The sequence below is a fragment of the Tupaia chinensis genome, unplaced genomic scaffold, assembly GCF_000334495.1.
Source record: "Tupaia chinensis unplaced genomic scaffold, TupChi_1.0 Scaffold000263_1, whole genome shotgun sequence".
NCBI lineage: Eukaryota > Metazoa > Chordata > Mammalia > Scandentia > Tupaiidae > Tupaia > Tupaia belangeri.
Window position 1 is genome coordinate 1056626 of NW_006159743.1, and position 27712 is coordinate 1084337.

At 40.3% G+C, this 27712-nt stretch overlaps 1 protein-coding gene across 1 annotated transcript; it reads left to right on the forward strand.

Annotated features, from left to right (window-relative positions):
* On the forward strand, nucleotides 1–10698 carry CUNH1orf52 (chromosome unknown C1orf52 homolog; the record flags this gene model as incomplete). The annotated part of the gene is given in 3 exon segments (XM_014588164.2): nucleotides 1–152; nucleotides 792–990; nucleotides 10197–10698. Coding segments are annotated over 3 exon segments (425 nt in total), but the record flags the coding sequence as incomplete, so codon positions are not given.
* Between the last annotated feature and the right edge of the window lie 17014 nt (nucleotides 10699–27712).

A 27712-nucleotide genomic window follows, 5' to 3' on the forward strand; every position in this document is an offset into this window, starting at 1 on the left:
CCAAGTCGTCGGGTGGCTGCGGGCACAAGGCGGAGAAGCGGCTGCCGGGACCCGATGAGCTGTTCCGGAGCGTGACTCGCCCGGCCTTCCTCTACAATCCGCTCAACAAGCAGATAGACTGGGAGAGGCACGTAGTCAAGGCGCCGGAGGAGGTGAGGCCCCCGACCCGCCTCCCGGTCTTGGCCCGGGCCTCCGCCCCCTTCCTCCTCAGCGCCCTCTCGGGGCCTGCTGTCCGCTCAGCCAGCCCCGCGGTATGCCGCTTCGCCCCTCGCCCCTCCAGCCCCGGGGAGCCGGGCCCCCTCCCCCAGCTCGGTGGGTGTCTAGCAGGACCCGCAGCCCCACCCCCATGTGAGGAGACCCGAACCTCCGCGCTCGGTGCCCCGACCCCGCGCGGCCAGGACTAACGGTGGTGACTCCCCCGCCCCCTCGCTGCAGCTTCTCCCCGAGACCCCTTCCCTTTGACGCCGAAGTGCCTGCGGTGCTGCCTCCAAGACAGTGTCTGCTGCAGCCTCCTGAAGGGGTCAGCCTTGGCGTAGTGTCTGAGACTGGATTCTTCTTTGGTAACTAAAAGTTATGAGCTTTATTCATACAGGGAACCCTTTGGCTTTTCACTTAACCGTATTGTGATTTTGATGGAAAAAAAAATGTATTTTTAAATCTTAAAAAAAAAAAAAAAAAGAAAAAGAAAAAGTCAGCCTGAACGATAAGCAAGCGGCAGGGAGGTGCATGTGCTCATGTAGAACGTAGGAACCCGGTTCCTCACAGTGCCTCTTCGTGTGCTTGCTTAACAGCCTCCAAAGGAATTCAAAATATGGAAGTCAAACTATGTGCCACCTCCAGAAACCTACACTACAGAGAAGAAGCCTCCACCTCCAGAACTGGATATGGCAATAAAATGGTCTAACATATATGAGGACAATGGTGATGATGCCCCACAGAATGCTAAGAAAGCTAGACTTCTACCAGAAGGAGAGGAGACATTGGAATCTGGTAAGGAGGGTCTGACTCCAGAGGTAGTATCTTCTGGTCCCTGTGTTGGGCTTAGAAAGGATTGTTTGGGATCAGCAGTTAGCATAATGGCTATGTCGCTGGACTCCCATGTAGTCGACCACGGTTCACATCCCAGACCCGGTGCCTTAAAACTCACGCCGGGCACGTGTGCGTGTGCCAAGATCCTAAGAGGAGAATGAAGGAGAAGGGATTGCGGCGTGGCCATCCCCCCAGGGGGTAATTTCTCACTTTCTGTCTCTGTCTGGTGAACGCAGGCACCCATAGCAAAAACCTCAAAAAAAAAAAAAAAAGGATGAATATTTAATGAATGACATTTAAACCTAGTGAATTGGCAGGGATTATGATGGTGGGTGTTTGGATATTACTTGCTTTGTTTTTTGAGAAAGATCATAAAATTTGACTTTAAAGTGGTCTGGTATCTCAACCAGTAGTGCATATGCTGCGTTTTAGTGAAAGATCATAAATTATTTAGGCTTTAAAGTGAAATCTCTGATATTTCAACCAGAAGTCTATGTGGTTTATTATTAGAATGGCATGAATTAATTCATGTGTTCTTGTGATTGCAGCTGTGAAGTGCTGAATGCTTCATTTTATATTACAGAAGTACTTCAGAACTAAAATTAGTGTGACAAAATTAAATTTAGGAAGATAATGACTTTAACTTCTCACCTTTGTTCTTAATATTATAATTTCATCTCTTACTTGGACTGTTACAGTAGTGTCTGCCTCTACACCTTACACCCTCAATTGCATCCTTCACACTGTGTTTACTTTCAAAAAGTCATGTGTGATTACGTAATTTGTCTACAAACAGTATAGATCAGGACATTCTGTGATAGGCCTCAGCTCTCTTTCCATTGTTATTTTGAATGGCCCCTGAGATCTTCAAATGCGGAACTGAATTGATCATGCTGTTTTATGGTCCCCTGCCTTTTACTGTGTGTTGTACCTTAGTCTAGAATGTTCTTTCCTCCTCCTTTGACTGGCAAACTCATTTATCCTTCAGTATTCCAGAGTTTTCCCATGGCAACTCAGAGAAGGAAAGAAATGTTAAATAATACTTCTCACTATTTATTCCTATATTTCTTATATATGTTCATGGTATTGATTGCAGTTATCACTTGTATGTGATTATTTTTCACATATCTGTTTCCTTTATGAAAATAAGTTCCTCAAACAGCTATATCCTCATCTTTCTGTTTCTAGCATAGTTACTAGTACCTTTTAAGTATTTAGTGGATAATTGTTGAATTAAATATTTTGGACTGTCTTTTGGCATGGGTTGGGGGAGAGGTTTTTGCCATAGGGCACCTGCGCTCGCCAGAAAGACAGAGACAGAGAAACAGAAAGTGAGAAATCACCCTGGGCGGGGGGAGGGGGAGGGGACAGTCACACCGCAGTTTCTTCTCCTCCATTCTCCTCTCGGAATCCTGGGCACGCACGCATGCACACACACCCAGCATGAGTTTAAGCCACCAGGTCCAGGACTTGAACTGTGGTTGACTACATGGGAGTCCAGTGACATAGCCATTATTCCATCTGTTGTTCCCCTGGACAGTCATTTTTAAGAAGGGGTGTTCCCTTTTTGTTAAACAGACATCTGATCTTCCCACAGTACAAGAGCTGCTTACTTTGTACCTTTTATAGTCATACAGAGACTTGTATTTTGGGTCTTGATTTTTTTTAAGTTTGTTTACTTCTTCCAAGACAGAGAAAGAGACAGCATCTTCTATGGGGTCTGTTTACTTCTTCCATGACAAAGAAAGAGACAATATCTTCTATGGGTCTTATTCTTTCCTTAAGTTTATTTATCAAGAGAGAGCAAACCTCTAGTAGGTCTTGCTGGTGCTGTCAACCTCCAGCTTCAGCCAGCCTCAGATCATGGGCACCTATGTGCCTGCTCTCCTCAGGCAGGTCTCTGGATGCAAGTCTAAGACCCCTCACATGGATCAGCCTGAAGAGTATCTCACTCTTCTTTTCCCCTTATGACATGTTTTATTCCATAAAGTGTCTCACTTTACTGCTATGTCATCATTCAGCCCCAGGTTATGTTTTGTTTTACGAGAAGAATAACCACAGGCGTTCTTAGTACAGTTTTGATTCTGCCTAGCTTTTACATTTCTTTTGATGATTTTGCAGTGTGTATTAGAAGTCCTACTAATGAGAGGTGACATGGTGATAAAGTGCCAGTTCTCTGTGAGGCCGTGCCACATGGGAGGGGAGGGTCCCTGGTTAGTCTGGAGTCGTCCTCAAGTATGCTGGACATGCTAGTCTGTGACCCAAGGCTGGCTGAAGGCTAGGTATGGATTGCAGTGTCAAGACCCTATTGAGGGTGCTGCCTCTCCTCTCATTTTTTCACTGGTAGAAGAAATGGATAGATAAACATTAAAAAAAAAAATCTCTAATGAAGCCTTATCTTAGGTAAATGGCTTATTCTGGGGGATGTTAAATGAAATGAGTAAAATTTCATATTGTGTAATTTATATAGTTAACAAAAATACTTTTACACAAATAATCTTTAATCCTTAACAATATCTTAAGAAACCAGTTGGGGAAGTGTGGAAATGAGAGCTTACATGACTTGTCAAAGGTCACAAAATTGGACAAAACCCAGCTCTAAAATAGGTACTTTTACTAAAAAGTTTTCTACTTTATTACTCTTAGCAACCTGATACAGAAGTAGTATATGATTCATTGTTACAGTCTTACAGATAAGAAAAGTCTCAGATTAAAGAAATGGCTCAGGGCAGCTAATACCATGGTGGTTAAGGCAGTTGGATCCCATATGGCTGGCTATGAAGTTTGAGTCCCAGACCAATGCTTGAAAAACACACCAGGCAGGGGCTGGCAGGTGACATCTGGGTTAAGGTGCTGGACTCCCACATGGCTGACCATGGTTTAAGTCCCAGACCTGGCAGCTTACTTTCTCACTTTCCCTCTCTGTCTCTCTCTGGTCAAATTAGAAAAAATAATGATAACAAATAAAAGAAAAAGAGGGACCAGCAGGTGGCGTGGTAATTAGGGCGCTGAACACTCCCACATGGCCGACCAGGGTTCAAGTCCTTAATCTGGTGGCTTGCTTTCTCACTTCCTCTCTCTCTCACTCTCAACCTCTGTCTCTCTCTGGTCAAAAAGTGAAAAAAAAAAAAAAAAAAAAAAAAAGAATGAATAAATAAAAATAAAATAATTATTAAAAAAAAAAGAAAAACATACCAGGCACATATACATGTGTGTCCAAAATCCCAAAAGGAGGAGGAGAAAGGAGGGATTGCAGCATGACAATTCCCCCTGAGGCTTAGGGTGCAGGGTGTCCTTTCTCACCCTGCCCCATCCCTGTCATCAAGTCATATGTGCTCTGACAAATTAATTAAGGAAAAAGGAATTTGTCCAAACAGCAAAAAAAAACAGATTCAAATTTAGCCCTTTAAATGAAAATTATGCCCGTAGTAATTAGGGTTTGGTCTCTTAATTTTTTCCAAGCCAGTGTTTGAGAAATAGTTATCCTGTATAAAGGATGACTGTAGGGGACTAGAGTCAATATTCAAACTAGGTTGCTGCAGGCAAATGCTCTCATGTCATCCCTATATGGAGGAGGCCAGGATTATATACTAGGGCAAACAAGAAAAAGTACCTTTTTCTTGCTTTTCAGTTCAGTTAGTAGTTTAAAATATGTGACAAATAGCACTGCTATATTCCCACAGATGATTTTTTTTCCTTCTGATCACATGATAGTTATCAGAAAGTGAATATAGGCAGTTACAAAAAAAAAAAAAAACGAAAACAAAAATAAAAATCCAAAGCTCCAATGGCTTTAAGGTGGATCAGAAAATTAAAAGATAGGATCAGCTTCATGATCCCCTAGTTAAGGCAGCTAGATCCCACCTGGTTGGCCTTGCTATTCGAGTTCCAGACCCAGTGGCTTGAGAAACATACTGGGTATGTGCATACGATCCCAAATGGGAGAAATGGAGGACAAGGGATTGCAGTGTGATCGTTCTCCACACAGGGGTGCTTTCTCTTCTCCCCTCTTAGGGGAGTACACGCACCTCATCAAAAAAAAATAGGAAAGATTAAAAGATAATTCTGCCATCTTCAGTTTTGACTTTGTTGGCTCTGGACTATAATTCTTTTGGTAATAAATAACTTCCTTTTTAGAAGTCTTTTCATCTCAAACTCTCATACCATGTTCACAAAGTCTCTGTAAAATCAGTTTCCCTAATCTTTTTTTGACGTGTTGTTTTTTTTTCAGTTAATGAGATGTTACGCATCAAAAACGCTGTGCTCTTAAATTATCGAATCTTTCAGATTGTCAAGTTACTTGTTTTTATTTCACTTTCCCATTTTCTGTACTCTGGACTTTCTTGCCAGCTTACTTCTTGCATATACTTTTAGAGGAGAAACTTGCCACTTGGGAGCACTTCTAGCTTAGTGTTTGTACAGTGTAGGTGAGTAAGGCTCAGACATTAATGTACTCCTAGTAACATGTTGTTAACTGTTGAGCCAGGCATAGCCTGTGGTCCAGCTACTCATGAAGCTCAGGCAGGAGCATCGAGGATTGTGACTTAATAAGACCCACCCTGTATGTATGTATGTATGTATGTAAATATATATATATTTTTTAATAAAACAACTTGTAATTAGTTGTTTATTAAAATAGCTCATGGGGTTTTTTGCTTGTTTGTTTTGGTTTTCCTTTTGTTAAAATTTAGAAAGTTAGTTTATAAGTTAAACTTTACCTTGCTGACTTGAGTCTTAGGCTAGAAAAATTGTGGGGCCAACAGATGGCATAATTGGTTACATTGCTGGACTCCTTCCTGCATGCTGACCACAGTTCGAGTCTCGGACCGGTGTCTTGAAACTCAAGACAAGTGTGTGTGCTTATATGCCCAAAATCCCAGGAGAATGGAAAAGAGGGGAGTACAGAGTAGACATACCTCCCGGGAGGTGATTTCTCACTTTCCCTCTCACTGTCTCTGTCTCTCCTGTGAGTGCAAGCACCCTATGGCAACTCCCCCTTTCCTGAAAAAAAAGGAAAAATTGTTTCCTCACCATATAGTCATACTGTATGGTGCAGAGGTAAAAAAGGCTCAGTAAAGGGCTAGCAGGAATCATGGTTGCTAAAATACTGGCCATCACATAGCTGGCTCCATGGTATGAGTCCTGAACTAGGCAGCTTAAAAATAAAAAGCACACCAGGTGCATGTGCCTAAATTCTGAGAGAATAAAGAAGGGATTGTGGTGTGGCCATCTCCCTAGGGAGTGATTTCTCACTTTACCTCTCTGGCAAGTACATGTGCCCTATGAAAAAAATCTTAAATAAATAAAAAGCTCAGTAAAGCTGGTGAATGAACATTTGCTGCAGCCTGGTGATGGAGAGATGGGGCTGTGAATTGAGAAAGGACAGGCAGCGAAAAGCAAGGGTCGGGCAGACCAGGTATCTCTGATGGAGATCGCCGAGGCTCCCAGCCATTCTGTGCTCGTTCATTTTTTTTTTTTAAGAATTATTTTTATTTAACTTTTTAAAAATTATTTTAATTTGACAAGAAAGCAAGTCACCAGGTCAGGGACTCCAGCACCTTTAACTACCACGCCACCTGCAGGCCCCTGTGTTTATTCTTTTATAGAGGAGGTAAAGCTGAGTGCTTTCTATATTGACTGTAGTAATGGAGCATCTAAATAAGTCTCTCCTGGCCTTCTCTGGTTAACACTCAGCTTCTATCTGAAAAGCCCAGCAGTAGATTATGTCTTTAGAGCTTTCTCATGCCCTGCAGCATAAACACAAAGACATTTATCTACTTTAAGGCACTCCCTGCAGACGTTTTCAGGTTTGGTTTTTTTCCCCCCCGCCCTGATTTTCAAGGTAATGCCTTTCATGACACTAGATGGCATTAGCTCTTCTGCTTAAATCACTGATAGATAGGAAGTTATTTATTTCAATCTCAGTAGTTAATGGTTTTGTTGTTATTTGGTGTATTTACTTGAAATAAGAGGTAGATTAAAAAACCCAAGTGTCTCAAGATTACTTTTTAATATATATTAATAGTATACTTAGTACCTTCAATTTTTGTATTACCATTACTGAAAATCTCAAAAGACAAGCTTGATAATTAATCTCCAAGTAAAAAACAAACACCTTGCCTTGTTTGAACTATATACCATATCAGTTGATTTGTAAAACTGGTTTTTTTGTGTGTACATGGTAAATTAATGATTAAAACTTTAGTTTGTAAATTTCTGAGGTGAGTGGTTGATTTTCCACTGTCTGTACAAATTCATAGAGCTGTATGAAGCACTTGAAGAACATCACCATACTGTATTGAAAGAATAAATGAAGATTGCTGTTGATTCTAATTATTGCCCGTATGAGAAAATGTGATATTAGGAGCATGGTGTAGTCAGCAGAAAGGAATTGAAAGCTGAAAATTTTAAATTTATTTCCCTCAAAGAATTTATTTGAAATATTGGTGGTTCCCCTAATTTTTTAATATGAAGGCCCCTTTACTAGAATATTTCATAGATAACTACATGGTACCTGTTGAACTTTACCTGTTGATCAAGAACATAAAGTCAAAAGCTACAATTAAGTAATGTGCTCAAAAGAATTTTATATCTTATATGTCATAAAATCTGCATGTCATTTTTTCTCTTTATATGAAGTTCTTAAAATAAACCATACATTTGGATCAGCAGGTGGCACACAGGTTAAAGCCTTTGGATTCCACATGGCCGACTGGTTCAAATTCGACACGTGGCTTAGAAATCACACCTGGTGTGTGTGTGTGCATGCCCAAAATCAAGAAGAATGGAGGAGGAGGAATTGTGTGGCTATCCGCCCTGCGGGATGATTTCTCTTTTTCTCTTTGTCTCTCTTTGTCAACTACATGCACCCTATAGCAAACTAAAAAATAAAAATAAACCACACATTGATTTATGGAGATGAGAATTAGCAACTAGTCTGTATTACCCTGCATTTTATTGATTTTTTTTTCTAGTAAAAGCCCACTTTTTCATGTTTGGCAACATCTTTAATTGGTAATTTTTTTGGCTACACTCACTGATAATATTTTGGAAAGCTGTAAAGGACATTATTTTTTGTTTTAGTTGTTTTGTTTGTTTGTTTGCTATAGAGTGCATGTGCTCACTAGAAAGAGATAGATACAGGGAAAGTGAGAAATCACCCTTCCCAGATTCAGTACCTTAACCTCCACACCACCTGCTGGCCCTGAACATTGTTTTAATGTAATATTCTTTTCTAACCTCCTTCCTCTTTCCAAATTCTCCATAAAATGAAGGAATAAAGAAATATATTTTTATATTGTCCTTAGAGTGTTTTACCCACTTACGGGAATGGGGCAGAACTAACATACAAGACAAAATTGAAAAATGGAGGTTCTATGAAACATCTGCTTGTGAGTGCTTTTTAAAAAAACCTTAAGACGTAACAATTTGGAATAGGAGTGGAAAATGAGATGGGGAATGAGAGATCGATTTTGGAGGAGAGAGCAGTCGAAAGGAACAGGCCTGCCAGATCCCACATGGTGGACCATACTTGGAATCCTGGCCCTAGGGTCTTGAAATCCTGACAGAATGGAGAAATGTAGGAAAAAGAATTGCTGCATGACCATACCCCATTGGGAAGTGCTCTCTCTCTCTCTCTCACACACAAACACACACACACACACTTCCTCTGTCAATTAAAATAAAAGATGATAAAGATTATTTAAAGATTATATAATAAATAATAAAGATAATAGAAAGGAGGGCCAGCAGGTGGCATGGTAGGTAAGACCCTGTATCCAAAAATTCACAGTTTGAGTCCTGGACCTGGCAACTTGAAAAACACACTGGGCATGTATGGGTGCATGGCCATCTGCCCTGGGGGGTGAATTTTCACTTTCCCTCTCTCTCTGGCCAATGCATGTGCCCTGTGGCAAAATGTTTTGTTTCATTTTGTTTTTGAAAGAGATTTTTGCCATGGGGTGTGTGCACTTGCCAAAAAAGATGAGAGAAGACAAGAAATTATCCCCCATAGGGGATGGCCACACCACAATCCCTTCATTCTCCTTTCGGGATTTTGGGCACACAAGCATGTGTACCTGGTAGGACTTGAACATAATTGTCCACATGGGAGTCCAGTGCCTTAACCACTACACTACCTACTGGCCCCTGGTAAAAATCTTTGAAAAAAAAAAAATGGAAGGAAGGAACAGGACAGGTGATAGCTACTTAAATAATGTCATGGTTAGGCTGATAACTTTATTTTAAAAAAAAATACTCCATTGTTAAAACATACAGAGTATATTTCTGTATTTAAATATATACAGTGTATATACTGTAGAATATTTGGGAGCAGCTTTTTCAGAACAATTTTTTTTATGTTTTTTTTTTGGTTTTTTTTTTTTTGCTTTGTATTTTGATTTTGAGAGAACGTTTTGCTATAGGACATGTGCGCTTACTAGAGAGAGAAAGCGAGAAATCATTCCCCAGGAAGGGTGGCCATTCCACAATCACTTCTTTCCATTATCTTCTCAGAATTTGGGGTGGGCACACACACACATGTGCGTGCCGTGAGTTGTAAGCTGCCAGGTCTGGGACTTGAACCACAGTTAGCTATGTGGGAGTCCAGCAACATAGCCATTACTCCATCTGTTGGTCCCACTCCACCTCTCCCTACCCCCCAAAGTTTCCTATAGGGCATATGCACTTGCTAGAGAGAAGTGAGAAGGGACCTCCCTCATGAGTTGACCATGTGGCAGTCCCTTTTCCTTCACTCCTCAGGATTTTGGGCATGTGCACACGTACTCAACATGCTTTACCAACTACCAGGTCAAGACTCAAAATGCAGTCAGCCATGTGGGATCTATCCACTTTAACCACCGTGACGCCTGCCTAGCCTAAATAACTGATTTTCATGGAAATATAATCACTTTAAACTGCCCTAATAGTGCAAACACTAAAAGTTCACTTTGTAAATTATGTATCACTGCAGTTGGAAAAAATTGCTTATTTTCACTTGCAATTTAAAAACAGAGTTCTGAAAGTTCATTTTTGGCTTTTCTTGAGAAGCTCTGGGGGGAAAAAAAAACATTAGCTTAACCAGAGTGATGATTTTGGCATAAAACCAGTGAAATTTTAATGCTTAACTTGTTTTTTCAAATTACTGATTGAAACTTTTCCATTTAAAGATGATGAAAAAGATGAGCATACTTCTAAAAAGCGCAAGGTAGAACCAGGAGAACCAGCAAAGAAGAAGAAGTAGAAAACAACAAATGACAGAAATTTCTGGACTGCTATACTGTTGAAATGTTTGGGTGGATTAAGGTGATATTGTGGATTATTATGACACATCATCTCTGTGAAAGTACGTTAATGAACTAATAAGCGTTGCCTCAAGAACTTTCCACTGTAGAATCCTTTTTTAATTTAAAATGTGTATGTATTTAAAACTCAAATGGTGACTTGTGATTGTGAAATTGACACACTTGGAAGCATTCTTGGTATCACAGACTTCGTGACATGCTTTGAGAATTTCGTCACATGTTAACATGCCAGTGTTCAAGAACCTTTTATAAAGGAATATTTTCAAAGTAAATATATTGTAATGTACTGTGAACTTGTAGGGTGCTTTGCAACAGTGTTTGTACAGTGTAAATAGATCATGGAAATAAAATTACTTATTCAATATTACTGTTATTCTATAACATTAACATTTAAGTATTTGTGACAAGTTCCCTCTTTATGACATTTTTGGTTGTAATAATTGTTACCATTTGGAGAGTGCCTCCTTTGTTCTAGATGTTTTGTGTGTATTTCTGATTCTTAAATAATCTAATAAGATAGGTATTAGTATCCTTATTTTATAAAAAAAGAACTTGAGTGACTTGTTCAGGTTACACAGTGAATGAGTGGTGAATTTGGAATTTAATTCAGGACACTTGAACTCCAAATCATCACATTAAACCACCTGTTTACCACTTAAGATGACCAAAGTTAGTCATCTTAAGTGCCTCAATGTCATCTCTTCCAGGAACTGTTCTATTGAAGTTAGTGGAGAGGTTTTTTTCTCCCCTGCTTGGTTGTATGACTGCTTTTGTCATATATGCCTTCTACTATGATTGTCTATTAATTTCCCTATTAAATAATTAGTTTACTAAAGATAAGGATTTTCTACAAAGGGTTGCAGATTTGACAGTTAAAAATACAGGACACAGGGGCTGGCAGGTTTTTATTGGGAAGCGTGGTGATTAAGGGCACTGAACTTCCACATGGCCAACCGCGCGGTTTGAGTCCTGGACCTGGCGGCTTGCTTTCTCACTTTCCCTTTCTCCCTCCCTCTCCTCCTCTGGTCAAATTAAAATGTAAAGTTAGATAAAATAATTCTTAAAAAAATAAAAATACAGGACACAGTTAAATTTTGAATTTTAGATAAACAGTATTTTAATATGTAAAAATTTGGGACATAGTATATTAAAAGTTTGTTTAACTGGAGTTAATTGAACATCTTGTATTTTCTCTGCCAATCCTGCTCCATATTTTTTCTACCTGTCTTCTGTATTAATGCTTTGTACACAGTGATACTCAAAAACTAACAAGGGGTGATTCAGAAGATGCAGTCTTAATGTTTGAGTACTATAGTCCAAAATGCAGTCCTGTTTATAGGATTTTGAATGATAAAAAAGTTGGCACACTATAAATGTTTTCATGTTTCTTAGATACAAGACACTACATAATTCAGTATACAAAGAAAAAAAAGTTAATCTTTGAGTTTAAAAAAATGCTCATCTTTTTTCCCCCTATATTTGAAACCAAAATTAGAAAATTATAAAAAAAAAGTATTTACTTAGGAACATGAATCAAATAGATTAGGATTTGCAAAACTCATTAAAAATGATTATGCTAGACATAATGTGCTTTTTAAGATTAATTTTAATATAATTTTTAAAATTTTGCTGTAGTGCACATGTGCTTACTAGAGAGAGAGAAAAAGAGAAAATGAGAAAGCAAGCAACCAGGTCTAGGACTTGAACTACGATTGGCCATGTAGGAGTCGAATGCCTTAACCACCATACCACGTGCTGGCTCCTCCAGCCATGGTGTTTTGTGGAATGAAGAGGGGGCATAACAGTATGACAACTTCCTGCCTACCTCAAATTTAGGAAAAACAACTGTGTAGCTCTGGGTTCGCAAATATAGCCACTCCTCACTTAACCTATTTAACATTGGGTAAGACTTAGGATCAGGTCTCCAACACTGGGAATCCCATTTCTCAGTCTGTGTGAGTCTCAGGAATCCCCTTTATCTCGTTCCACAATCAGTAATCACTACACAAAGCATTCATAATCACATGAGACTACGCATTCCTTTTTATAAACGTGTACTTTATTGTGTACCTATAGTAGTATTCAGAATAAATAAATGATTATGCCAGATACGTATTACTGTGTTGTGGTGTGTCTTGTCACTTTCTAATACTTACCTAATGTATGTTTTTTGTATGGATAGAATTACATTATTCTAGGGTGGTGTCACATGTATTGAAAAATACCCTATGGCACCACAACACACCACAAGATACTCACCTTTAAGCTCTGTGCTTATTGACCAGTTCTCATAACATGGTCATAGGAACAGGATTCAATCATTAAGTGAGGAGTACCTGTATGTGAATTCTGAAAATTGATAAAGCAAAAAGATTTGTGGTATACTGTAGGGAATGGTATCAGCTGGCAAAATATGACCCTAGTGTGACACCAAACTAAACACAAAAGTATTGAGTTACAATTAGGTTGTGAGTCCAAAGTTCTGAAAACAGTCTACATGCTGGTATTGGTTGAGTAGAGACATAGAAGTTACAGAAACGGAAAAAATTAGTAGGGGCCAGCAGGGCGTAGTGGTTAAGTGCTGGACTCCTATGTAGCCAGTGTGACTGGAGTCCCAGACCTGGTGGCTTGGAACTCATGCCAGATGCATGTGTGGGTGCCCAAAATCCTGAGAGGAGAATGGAGGAAAAGGAATTTCAGTGTGGCCATCCCTCCGGTGGGTGATGTCTCGTCACTCTGTCTCTGTGGTGGGTGCACATAGCCTCTAGCAAAAACATATCTTAGAAATAAATAAATTGGGACCAGCAGGTGGTGTAATGGTTATGTTGTTGGACTCCCACATAGTCGATTGCACTTCTGAGTCCTGGACCTGGAGGCTTAAAACTCATACTGGGTGTGTGTACTTGGGTGCCCAAAATCCTGAGAGTAGAATGGAGGAAAAGGGATTGCGGCATTGCCATCCCTCCCGGGCGGGGGAGAGAGGTAATTTCTCACTTTCTGTCTCTGTTTCTGTGGTGAGCGCACACAACATATAGGAAAAAAATTTCAAATAAAAGTACAGGACCAGAATACATAAGTAAATGATACAAATAAAACTAGTATAGGACAGGACCCCCTAGCCCAGTGGTTAAGGGGGCTGGATCCCACGTAACCAATCAAGGTTTGAATCCCTGTCCCAGCAGTTTGGGAAGTATACTGGGTGCATAGGCCTGCACGCCCAAGGTCCTGACAGGATGGAGTAATGATACAGAAAGGATTGCGGCATGACTGTGCCCCACTGGGAGGGGTGGTTTTTCTTTTCTCTGTCTCTGGCAAGCACACAGACCCTCTGGCAATGAAAAGTAAAATTAGTATAGGACCAACCTATGGCCTAGTGATTAAGGGGAGCAGATCCCAGGGTGAGCAGGTGGCGCAGTGGTTAAAGGTCTGGACTCTCACATGGCCAACTGTGGTCTGAGTCATGGATGTGGCAACTTGGTTTCTCACTTGATCTGTCTATGGTCAAATAGTAAAAGAGTGATAATAAATAATTATTTTTTAAAAAGAGATCAGAAACCACATAGCCAAGTGTGGTTTGAGTTCAGGCCCTGGCAACTTGAAAAACGTGGGCCAATGTGGCCCAAAATCCTGACAGGATGCAGAAATGGAGAAAGAACTGTGGTGTGACCATGCCTTATTGGGGGATGCTTTCTCCCTTCCCTGCCTCAGCACATACACACTCTGGCAATAAAAAATAAGAAAATCAGGGGAACCAGCAGTTAGCGTAATGGCTATGTTGCTGGACTCCCACGTAGTCAAACGCGGGTCACATCCCGGACCCGGTGGTTAGAACTCTCGTCGGGCGCGTGTGCATGCGTGCCCAAGATCCCGAGAGGAGAATGGAGGAGAAGGGATTGCGGCATGACTATCCCCCCTAGGGGGTGATTTCTCGCTTTCTGTCTCTATGTCTCTCTCTGTCTGTAGAGCACACGCGCGAAACCCACTAAAAAAAAAAAAAAAAAAAAAAAAAAAACAAGAAAATCAGTATGAAAGCAAAGATCATCCAAAGAAAGAAAGCACAGCTTGCCACTGTTACAACTTTTTAATCTTTTTACTACCATTGTTTCAATTCCTAGTTTAGATCAATTAAGTGTATGGCTGAGAACAAAAGCTCCAGTATAACTCATGGCTAGTTTGTATGTATGTATATGTATGTATTATGTTTTTTAGATTTTTGCTATAGGGTATGTGGGCTCATGGGAGAGACAGAGATAGAGGAAGTAAGAAATCGTGCCCTAGGAGGATGGTCATGCTGCAATCCCTTCTACATTCTCCTCTCGGGATTTTGGGCATGCACGCACACACATCCGTCTGGCATGAGCCCAGCATGATTTTGAAGCCTGGAACTATGGTAAGCCATGTTGGGAGTCCAACACCTTAACCACTATGCCACCTGCTGGCCCCCAGCTAGTTTTTTATGAAAATGGGAAAGAGGATTTAGGAAGGAGGTAGCTAAACAATTCTGAGCAAATTGACTAACCATTTGTATTTCATGTGGGTTTCTTTTCAAAATATGGCCCCCAAAATGGGAAGGGAAAAAAATTTCCTTATGAGTTGCTTAATCTTGACAGAAATAGCCATGTTTGGAAAATGGGTTCTCATAGCATTTTCTGCATCCATCACCACATTGGAGGATAGATTCTTCTCCTACAGAGGTGTCTTGGAGACATATTTGCACATCAAGAGTCCACATGCAGGAGCTGGCAGGTGGTATGGTGGTTAAGGGCACTGGACACGTTGTCATGCATTTAAGCTAGATACAAAGCCCTATTAGAGATATTTGAACAATGTTTTCACAGGTATAAATGATCTGAATGAATCCAGCAACTCAGTTTGATCAAGTGAAAAACTGACCAATCTAAATCCACAATTGGAATTTAAAGCATAACATTGGTGGTGTTTTATATTTTACTATTTTTTTTTTTTGGAGAGGTTTTTTTTTCGCTATAGGGCGCGTGCGCTCGCCAGACAGACAGAGAGAGACATAGAGACAGAAAGCGAGAAATCACCCCCCAGGGGGGATGGTCACGCCGCAATCCCTTCTCCTCCATTCTCCTCTCGGGATCTTGGGCACGTACGCACACGCGCCCGGCGTGAGTTTTAAGCCACCGGGTCTGGGATGCGAACCGCGGTCGACTACGTGGGAGTCCAGCGACATAGCCATTACGCTAACTGCTGGTTCCCTATTTTACTATTTTTTATTCATTTTTTAAAATAATTATTTTATTTAACTTTATTTATTTATTTATTTATTTAAATTTGACCAGAGAGGGACAGTGCAAGAGAGAGGGAAAGTGAGAAAGGAAGGCCACCAAGTCCGGAACTCGAACCATGGTCGGCCATGTGGGAGTCCAGTGCCCTTAATTACCATGCCACCTGCCAGTCCCACTATTTTTTATTCATTTTAGAAAATTTGGTGGAGAAGGCTATCTATCCTATTATCTTGTCTCATTTCATGCTATCTTTACCTTAAAACTCTACATTTACAGATCTTGAATACAAAAACAAAATTGTTCCACTTAGAACCTAGAAGTCCTTGGGCAAAGACCTTCCTACTCTATAGGACTGTGATAAGGATGAAATGAGATAATGTATAATATTCCAGAGATTCATAAACGTAAAGCTAAGCTATTAGGTTGTCGAGAAAGTTGCGACACATTTTGCGTAGAAAAATACATCATGACTTTCCCGACATCCAATACTAGTATGTATTTACTTTTTTAAATAATTATTTATTTCATTTTTATTTATTCATTCATTGATTTTTTAATTTGACCAGAGAGAGACAGATGGTGAGAGTGAGAGAGGAAGTGAGAAAGCAAGCCACCAGGTCCAGGACTCGAAACCCAGCTGACAATGTGGGAGTGTCCAGCACCTTAACCACCACGCCACCTGCTGGTTCCAGTATGTATTTACTTTTATGTGAGCAGCACTTAATATGTTCTAGACCTTGGAGACTGCACCATGCGTAATGAGTTGCTGATGATCTGAGATTAAATTTCCTTAGTGATGTTTAGATTTTAGAGTTTTCTACATACTGAACTGTTCCTTATTTCACTCCCAATTAATAGTGCAGAAGTTCCAGACATTCCTACAGAAAGATACTAAACTTTCCAGCTACTGTTTTGGAGTTTTCATTAAATTCTAAAACTTTCTCCGTCTGCCTTCCACATAGGCAGTTTTTTCAATTTGGAACATTGCATTTGCACTTTGATGAAAAAAAGACAGAGGAGCCAGCAAGTATCATGGTGGTTGAGACACTGGACTGCCACATGACCAACTGCAGTTCAAGTCCCAGACCTGGAAGCTTGGTTTCTTACTTTCTCTCTCTCTCTCTCTCTCTCTCTCTCTCTCTCTCTCTCTCTCTCTGGTGAATGCATGTGCCCAATAGCACATTTTAAAACAATAATAATAATAGTAAATAAAATTTTTAGAGAGAGAGATTTTTGATGTAGGACACGTGCACTCACCGAAGAGACAGAAAGTGAGAAATCACTCACCAGGGGAGAATGGCCATGCTACAATCCCTTCTCCATTCTCCTCTCAGAATTTTGGGCATGCATGCGAGTTTAAGCCTCCAGGCCCAGGACTCGAATTGTGGTCAGCCATGTGGGAGTCTAGTGATGTAACCGTTATGCTATCTGCTGGTCCCAAATAAATATTTCTTTTAAAAAAAAAAAAGAGAGAGAGAAACGCACTAAAAAGCAATTGTATGTACAGTCCACAGTAGGAGCTTTTTTCCTGTTGTTTTGTTTGCTTTGCTAGAGAGCACATGGATTTACCACAAATGGAAAGAGAGGGGGAGAATGAGAAATCACCCCCTCCTCATGGGGGATGACCATGCTGCAATTCCTTCTCCATTTCTCCTCTCGGATTTTCGGGCACACATACGTACACACAACGGGCATGTTTTTCAAAGCTGGGTCCAAGATTCGATCATGCAGTCAGCTATATGGGATCTAGCTGCCATCTCTGGCCCTTTGCCTGATTATTGACTAGAACAATGCCTGGTGCATTGTAGACACTAGATAACAACTGCTAAGTATTGAAGGGCAGATGAATGCCTCACCCCTGGCTGAGGGGTGATCCTAATTTGCCTTCCTATAATGCCATCTCTGCTCTCTGGAGGCTTGCATTTTTTGTTATATGGACCATTAAGTCTTGATGGTTAAGCCAGTTTGAGTTAGGCTTTCTGTCCCTTTCAGACAAATCCATTCTAATTGAAGCAAAACTCTTTTTACTCCTTTGGTTTCTTCCAGGGCCCCAGGCTAACTTGGTTTTCCTCTTTTTTTCCCTCTGGCTCTTTCTTTTCCAACTGCCATTGAATGCTAGCGTGGTGGCCTACATCGTTTTCTCATTCTCCACACTGGTTCTTAATATTTCTGCCAAGCTCATGGCTACCGCCCCTAGTGACACTCTGATGGTTCTCTACACTGAGTGACTGGCCAGAGTACTCTTGTAAAGCCAGATTTGTATCCAATTGTACATCTCCACTTGGGATTTAAAGGCCCCTCTTGTACTTTATGTCTAAACCAAACACATCATGTCAAAAGCCACACTGTCTCCCATATTTTGTTTCTGACCGTCCACCCAGAAATCTGTTCTCTTTCTCATTTCCCATCATATAGGTTTGGTCAGTAAATCCTGTGACTTCTACCTCCTCATTCTCACATACCTCCTGACCCAGCTCTAATCAATCATTTATAATTCCCTGGGTATGCTATTTAGTTTTGTAGTTCTGTGCCTTTGTTTATACAATGTGCCTGGCCTGGCCCTTCTCCAGCAACCTAGTGAATGCCTCTTTTCTCCAAGAATCAGTTCAAGTATCCCCTCCTCTGTGGACCTTGTTCTATGTATCTCTGTATCTGCACCTCCACATGGCCTTCCCCCTGCTCAATACTAAATGAATAGCTATATTGTATTGGATACTTAGTATATGGCTTACGTATATTAAGCCATCAAATTTGAAGAGGTAGGCACTATTACTAACCCTAATTTTCAGAGGCAAAAACTGCGGTACAGAGAAGTTAATTTGCCCAGAGTGGTAGAGCTGGGAAACCCAGGCAGTCTGGCTGCAAGGTTAGTGCATTTACTCCCTACACTAGAGGGGAAAGGGATGCCTGAGTTCACACAATATTTATTTGTGTATGTTTATGGTTGGATCAAAGAATGCTCTACGTCTAGAAGATACTGAAAATACTAATACGTGAAGAATTAATGAATCGGGAACCAGCAGTTAGCGTAATGGCTATGTCGCTGGACTCCCACGTAGTTGACCGCGGTTCACGTCCCGGACCCGGTGGCTTAAAACTCACGCCGGGCGCGTGTGCGTGCGTGCCCAGGATCCCGAGAGGAGAATGGAGGAGAAGGGATTGCGGCGTGACCATCCCCCCTGGGGGGTGATTTCTCGCTTTCTGTCTCTACGTCTCTGTCTGTCTGGCGAGCGCACGCGCCCTACAGTAAAAATCTCTCCAAAAAAAAAATAAAAGAATTAATGAATCAAAAGTCAGTGGGGACCAGCAAATGGTATGGTGATTAAGGCGCTGGACATTCCCACATGGCTGTTCAAGTCCTGGAGCTGGTGGCTTGCTTTCTCACTTTCTCTCTCTCTCTCTGTCTCTCTGTCTCTCTCTGGTCAAAATAAAATAAGTAAATGAATAAATAAAATTTAAAAATAAATAAATCTTTAAAAAAAAATTCAGTTCGTTAACCAGAGGAGCAACATGAGGTTAATACACCAGAAACATCTTTTAAATGGTTTGAAGTTGGGACCAGTAGATGGGGTAATGGCTATGTCACTGGACTCCCATATAGTCGACCACAGTTCGAGTTCTGGACCCGATGGCTTAAACTCACACCAGGTGAATGTGCATGTGTGCCCAAGATCCTGACAGGAGGATGGAGGAGAAGGGATTGCGGCATAGCCATACCCCGGGGAGGGGGGGTGATTTCTCACTTTCTGTCTCTCTGTCTCTCTCTGTCTTTCTGGTGAGCGCACGCGCCCTATAGCAAAAACCTCTCCAAAAAAATAATAATAATAAAATAAAATAAATGGATTGACATTAACATGTAAATGTTTTACAACCATTACTGCAAAGACTTACTGTTTATTGCCTATATGTAGTATCTTTAATTGAAAATCTTACAATATTATATATAATAGAGATTAAGATATACCTATTCCCTCCAAAACATAATTTTAAACTTTTCACTTTTTTTCAAGGTTTATATTTTTATTTTATTTGTGTGTGTGTGCGTGGGTGTGTGTGTTTTAGGTTTTTGCCATAGGGCATATGCACTCACCAGAGAAAGACAGAGAGAAGGAAAATGAGAAATCACCCCTAGGGTGGATGGCCACACCACAATCCCTTCTCCTCCTGGGATTTTGGGCATTGCACATACACGCACCTGGCCTGATTTTTTTTTTTTAGAGTCTTTTTTTTTTTTTTGCTTTAGGGCACATGCACTCACTGGGGCGAGAGACAGAGGCAAAGACAGTGAGAGGAAAAGTGAGAAATCACCCTCCAAGGGGGATGGTCATGCAATCTCTTCTCCATTCTCCTCCAGGGATCATGGGCACACAGGTACATGCACCCCGCATGAGTTTCAAGCTACCAAATCTTCAAGCTACCAAATCTGAGACTCAAACTGTGGTCGGCCATGTGGAAATCCAGTGCTTTAATCCCCAGCCACCTGCTAGCCCCAAAGTTTTTATTTTTAAAAGCAAAGCGAGACAACTTTAGGATACAACTTTTGCCTCAAACCTCCTTGGCATTCCTCTAACATTTCAAATTAAATGGCTTGAGTTTAAAATCTTAGCACCTGGGTGTGGAAAGGCCTCCAGGGTCCTCAGTAGAGGCTTCCCACAACATAGGAATGTCTTTGGAGCCTCACTCTCAAGGCTCACAGAAACCCATGAAATGACAGGTTTATAGCCTGAATTTGAAAAGTCATTTCCTGTGTGTCTATAATATTTTGGTACTCAGGGTCTGGAACTCCTTTCTTTCCCCATGTTTACCATCTTCTGAAAAAGAAGAAACAGGATTTGGTGTGTGTCATTGAAGTAAAAGTGTAGCTCTTTTCCTGGCATAATTACCTGTCTCTTTTTCTAAATGGGACCCAAATCCTAGCAACCTTCCTTGACATGCTGGGGAGTTTGTGTTTACCTTTTAAATTTAGAATTCCTGAGGGAGACTGCAATGAAATAAGGAAACAATCACTCCCAACTAAGGAGGCGACTTGTCTGACAGCCAAGCTATATGCAAACCAACTCTGAAATGACTCCTCTGAGCCTCTCACCACCCTCTCTGAGGCTAGGTTTGCCATTTTCCAGTTTGGAGATCAAGCATGTACACATCACACTCATACTCATGCCCTGAGGTGTTCTGAACAATCGCTAGAACCGTTGCCTCATCTTTGACCATGTTCTGCCTTGAGGCTATCCTCTCCAATCCTTCTCTTAGCTATACAGTGGCCTAAAAGCCTGAGCAGTAAAATGTCTTCCATGACGTCTGGAATCCATACATCAAATCTGTAGGGCATAGGCTCTTTATTTATTTATTTATTTAAATTTAGGCTTAATTATTTGACCTCTAAATACCCATCCTTTCCCTCCAGGCCCCCCTCCCTTCATACCAAACTAATTAGGGCAATTATCTGAGCCATCCATGGCTACAGATCAGTTAAAGTCTGTTATTGAGGTTAACAAATAGAGAGTTAATTTCTCCTGACTGCTCCACATTTGGGAAAGAAAGATAATAAGCCCTTACATTTGTCAGGCGCTTTGGCATTTTCCAACTCTCTTTTCTCTATACCAAGCCACCACATGGAGAAGAGCTTACTCTGGGGTTCCAGACTGTCTGGAACCCAGAGGTAAATGAGTTAATTCTGAACTGAAGTACCAGAATTCACTCCTACACAAGAAAAATGTTCCCATAGCAGCAGGGTTTCACAAGTAAAAAAGATTTTGATGCCTTTTTTTTTTTTTTTTTTTTTAAAGAAATAGCATTGCCAGGTAACCTCTGGCACCAGCTTGGAGATGTTGACTTAAAGCCTTAGACAGTAAGTGGCTTTTTCTAGTTAATCTGACCAATGACTGTGTATTTTTAACTTATTCAGTCACTCTGGCTAATTATGAACTGCCTAGGTTTTCTACTCTTTTTCCGCTTTTGTTTCCATTGTAATAGTAGGAAGGCTATCCTATGTCAGTCTTGCTGGAGAGTTAAACCAGAGTTCTAAATCCTTTGCTCTGGAAGTTTAGTTTAGATCACACAACCTGGCATTAACATTTTTTAAATACAGGAGAGTAGTTGAAGAAAGATTAGATTTTTCTAGGCATTATTATGATCTCAACTCATTTTTCTGATATTTGTGAAAATTTGATAAACAGTGATTACCTCACAGAGGGACCAAAAGTGAGAATGAGGCAGAAAGAAAGGTAGAAAATGGAAATGGATGAAGTGGCTGGAGTATCTGTCTATGTGGCTAGATAGAAAAACTGATCAGGGCAGAAAGTTTTCCACCTAAGGTAAAGTAGGCAGGAGATTCACAGTGGGTGATATCTAGCTAATTAAGCCATATTTAATATAGCCAGTGAGATGAATCAATGGGCCTGGCCACATATGATATAGCCAATGAAATGAATGAGTGGCCCAGCCACATTTAATATAGCCAATGAGATGAATCAGTGGCCCCAGCCACATTTGGTATCACTAGTGAGATGAGAATAATAAGTAGGTTCAGCCAATGATCAATCCACATGACCTATATTAAAACATTATAAACCTCACAAAATGGAACTGCTGGTGCCCTTGAGCCACTGTCTCTCTTTCTTTCTGCTCAGGCCCCCTCCTACCTTTTGGGAGTGTACTTACACTTTTACTTAATAAACTACCTTTTCCTTTCATTATTGGCATGTTTCATTCAGTTCTTGGTCTGAAATACCAAGAACCTGGATATCATCAAAGAAGCTAACCTACAACAAAAACAAAATCCATATGTCACCAAAAAACACAGGGATAAAACTCTATATGCTTTCTTTACTACAAATATGTTCAGCCTTTTCAATGACAGAAACAGTATTTACATAAAAAAATACAATAACATCCCATTATGTTTAAGTCAAATTGTTTTTCTGGTTTTTTAAAATAAGAATTATTTAATTTTATTTATCCATTCATTTATTTTTAATTTGACCATAGAGAGACAGAGAGAGAGAGAGAGGGAGAAAGTGAGAAAGCAAGCTACCAGGTCCGGGACTTGAATCGTGGTCAGCTATGTGGACATGTCCAGCTCCTTCACCACCACACCACCTGCTGGTCCCAAGTCAAATTGTTTTAATTTATTCTCATAACATCGATGTTAGATATAAATTGTAATAGTAATACTCATTTAACAAATTTTCTGCTTATGAAAATGACATGTTCTTAGTGTAGGAATTTTGGAAAGAAACAAAAATCATTATTAGTACAGAAATCTGTTAATATGTTAATATACAGTATGTTCTTAGAGTGATTTTTTCTGTATATACATGTACATATTATAAAGATGGATCTTCTGTATTTTACTTAACATTAGACATTACCTGTGTTATTAAGAATTCTTCAAAAACCTAATGTTTATGACCATTTTTCATGATCATTTGACTTTATTATATCACATTTTATTCAACCAGCAATTTACCTCTCTGATACTAAAATGACTTCCAAATTTTTATCACTATAAATAACACCATGACAGACATCTTTGTTATTAAGAATTTGGTTGTAGTATTTGATTATAGAAGTGGTCTTATGAGTAAGAATTCACAATGGAACCATATGCATTTAAAGTTCATCCAGTTGGACAACCTACTCCTAACTTCTCAAGACCACATTTAAACAAGTATTGTACATTCAACATTTTTGTCCATCTCCTTGAAGTCTTAATTGTTAAGTCCCTTCCCAGAGCCAGCTGTTTACAACAGCAATTTGGCTTTTCTAATATGTCCTCTTTTTAGCTGCTCTTAAAAACCACGTTTCTTTTTAGACTACTCCAAAACATTACTCACCAGTGTTCAAATTGAGAACCTGGTTATTTTGCCTTCAGAAAAAGGAATTTGTGGCCACTATGAACTAAAGACAAATTTAGAAGTGGAATAAGAACTAGAAAAATGAAATAAAGTCGAGTAGGCCTTTTCCCCTCACTGCTAGCATTGACAACTTACTGCAATGAACAGAAACAAACCTTAGGTGGAGCCAGAGGCTACTGCAGAAATCCACACTGCTGATGGGAGGCAAGACCTTTGGGATATTCCTCAGTAGTTGGCTTGCCTCACTGGTGGAAGCACCCACAGCTCACAACTAAGGACCGGGTCAGGAAACAACTCCTTCCTCAAAAGAAAAGAATTGCCTCCTTTTAGTGGCTTGTGGAATTGGAGAAATTCCACAACTAGAGCTCCCAATAAAGCATTACCAGGGGGTTAAAAAGCAGAGACTCCCAAGAGAGGAGCTCCCAGGGAGAAGTAACATTATCCTAACTCTCACCTTGTCACTTAATCACACTTACATTGTTACTTCACTGCTGGGCCTATCTTATCTCCCTAACTAGATTAGGGCCTGCTGCAGAGTGTGGTGGAGCCTCACATTTCTTCTGGGATAAATGTGGGGACTCAGTCAAGTCAGATATTACCCGGTAAGCAATCGAACAAGTGAACAAACCCTTAGCATCTACAGTAAATGAGTTTTTAGGTCTTTTCCTGTCAGCCTGTTTGCTGCAGGGGACTGAGCAAATCAGCCTAGGGGAAAAGAGACCTAATCAAAAATAGTTTATCATCCTTATTTCCCTGGGCTGGCCCTGAGGGATGCTAAACAAGTCTGGATTCTTATTCCTGTTCCTCAGTTAATCCAGTCCATATTAATTTCCAATTAACTGAGAAGTTCCTTCTCCCTGTTACCTTAGAAAAAAATATATATATTAGAAAATGACAGGAATTTTTATGTTAAAAGAAAACAAATTAAAACCACCACTCAGTTAGTCACTGTCAAGGTGTAAATCTAACCAACTCTTAAACTTTCTCCATCAGTGCTTCCCAAAATGTGTTCTATGGAAACTGCTTACAGATACTCTGAGAAAAGGGGTCCATTGACAAAGTCCATAATTCTCCCTAGGAATTCATGCCAGAAAAGTATGAAAGCCTTTGGGGAATCATTCAGTAAAGAAGTCTCTTTGTCTTCTTAGCTCCTGCATCTCCAGCTTGGTAAAATCTGTGGGATGAACTCTATCACACGCTGCTCTCCACCCTCAGTGATCCCCAGGCAAGTGGAATGACAATACATACCCCCTTGAGTGTTCACTACTGTGAGTGAGATAGATCACTGATTTTTCAAAGGGTTACTATCTACGGTAGAGTCTATTTTCTAAGTTACTTATCATAATAGTTGTTGAATCAAGGAGATATTTGTAAGTGATTTAAATTGGAAATATACTGTTTGGAAATGCTGTTTTTCACCAATGGGATTAGAAAAATTCCACATGATAATACCCTGGTCAAGTGGACAACACACATCGGTAAGGCTGCTAAAGGGGCACAGCAAGCTCTTACAATGCCAGTAGGAAGGTAAAATGTTCTAACCCCAATGGTCGGTGATTTGGCATAGCTACAGAAATTACAAATATATATACCCTTTGACACAGCAACCTCACTTCTGGAAAGTTATCCCATAGATAGGCCTATCCACCTACAATAGATGTATGTAGAAGAGTATTCATGGGACCAGCAGTTAGCGTAATGGCTATGTCGCTCGACTCCCACGTAGTCGACCGCGGTTCGTGTCTCTGACCTGGTGGCTTAAAACTCATGCCGGGTGCGTGTGCGTGCATCCCAAGATCCTGAGAGGAGAATGGAGGAGAAGGGATTGCGGCGTGGCTATCCCCCCAGGGGGGTGATTTCTCGCTTTCTGTCTCTCTGTCTCTGTCTGGCGAGCGCACGTACCCTATAGCAAAAACCTCTTCAAAAAAAAAAAAAAGAGAATTCATCGAAATATTGTTTATAGAAGTAAAATATTGAAAGTGTCACAGAGGACTGGAGGGGACTAGTTAAATAATTATGGTATATCTGCACAGTGAAATACTATGTACTGGCAAAAAAAAAAAAAAAAAAAAGGAAGGAAAATAAAAGAGCTCTTTCTATAAGTATGAAAAGATGACCAAAGATGAACAAAGCAAGTTAGCAAGTTGGCTAAGGTGTTTATATTTGGCTAAAGAAAGGGGAGGATAAGAATACATAGTTATACTTGTTTGTGTTTGTATAAGGAAATTCTATAATGATATAAGAATTCAGTAAAAAGTAATCACATATGGAGGGCAGGAGGAGTTTGAGACAGTGACAATGTAGAACTTTACCTAAGCCCTCTGCACCCCGAAAAGCAATGAACGTTAAGGAATCACCCAGGGATCAGGTGGAGGTGCAAGGACCCACAGGAGAAAGATTCTCCCAGAGCACGCAGGGAGCCCATACACATGCTCATGTTGCAAGCTGGCTAAGACTGCAGGTGGATTGTGGCATGTGGACTGTGTTGGGGATCTCTCTTTTTCTCTTTTGGAAGAAATAAGTAAATTTTAAATATTTAAAAAAACATTTGACTTACTTTATAAGACTTAAGAAAAGAGAGGAAAGAAAAAGAAAACCCCTAAGCCTTTGTGTGTCAGGAAAAGGCCAAGGACCACTCTTCTGTCTGAGATGACACCCAACTTCTTCATTCCTTATGACTTCTGTGAGACTCATACACAATGGCTCTCTTATTTGGCTGCTTCCCTCTTTTCTTTGAAATGTTCCTCTTTTTTTTTTTCCCTAAAATAATTATTTATTTAATTTTGTTTATTCATTCATTTATTTCAATTTGACCAGAGAGAGACACAGAGAGAGAGAGAAAAAGAGAGAGAGAGGGAAAGTGAGAAAGCAAGTCACCAGGTCTGGGACTCCAACCATGGTGGCCATTGGGAGTGTCCAGTGCCTTAACCACCACGCCACCTGCTGGTCCCAATTTGTTCTGAGTCAATGAACACCCTCTATATTACAGTAGCCAGAATAAAGCCAGCTCCTTAATTGTCTCATATTCTACAACTGGAATAGGAAGGGTTATGAGGCATCTCTGTATGTAACTTTTTTAAAGAATTATTTTATTTGACTATTTATTTTATTTATCTTAATTTGACTAGAGGAACAGAGTGAGACTGAGAGAGAGAGAGAGAATGAGAGAGAAAGTGAGAAAGCAAGCTGCAAGATCTGAGACTCAAACTGTAGTCAGACATGTGGAAGTCCAGCACCCTTAACCACCATGCCACCTGCCAGCCCCTCTGTATCATTTTGATTTTCAAGCCATGTGACTGCATTGCTATCTATCATCTATCTATCTATCTATCTATCTATCTATCTATTTATTTATTCCTTCCCTGAATGAGAAGAATAAAGAAATAACATCCCAACAGGGTCCAGACACCATGGTCTACCTTCAGCTTCAGCCAGACTCAGACCATGGGCACAAATATACCTAGTGCACTAAGGACATAAAAAACAAACAAACAAACAAACAAAAAACCTGAGACCTACTTCATGACATGTGATAATCCAGAAGTTTTTAACTAATAATAAATGCTCAATAAATTGTTGTTTTCTTATAATTGTTTCTGTCATTGCTATTGTTATTAAGAACATAAACCTCAATTATAATACTGTTTGAATGGACAACTTTAATCCAAAATCTGATTGTTTAACATCATCATTTTAAAGAATGAATAAACAAAAAAAATCACAACAGATTGAAATCACTGTGTTGGGGACCAGCAGATGGCATAATGGTTACGTTACTGGATTCCCATGTAATGGACCACAGTTTAAGTCCTAGACCTGGCAGCTTAAAACTCATGCTGGGCACGTGTGCGTGTGTGCCCAAGATCCTGAGAGGAGAATGGAGAAGGGATTGGTGTGGCCATCCCTCTCTGGGGGCTGATTTCTCACTTTCTGTCTCTTTCTCTCTGTCTCTGTCTCTCTGGCAAGTGCACGTGCCCTATAGCAAAAACTTCTCTTAAAAAAAGAATGAAATCACTGTGAAAAATGAGGTGAATGAATGTGAGAGATGTCTACTCTTTTTCTATGTCTGGTTCTCCTCTCTTTGCCAGAAATCCTTTCCAGCCCTTTTGAAATTAGGCAGGACTAGTTCTCATCAAGGGGCAGTGGTCAAAATAATGTATGTAACATCTGGTGCAAAACATTTCATAGTAGACATGAATACTCCCTGATTTCTCTTGCTCTGAAGCCACTGGGAGCCCCCATTGACTTAGATCCTTGAGTGACTATATGGAAC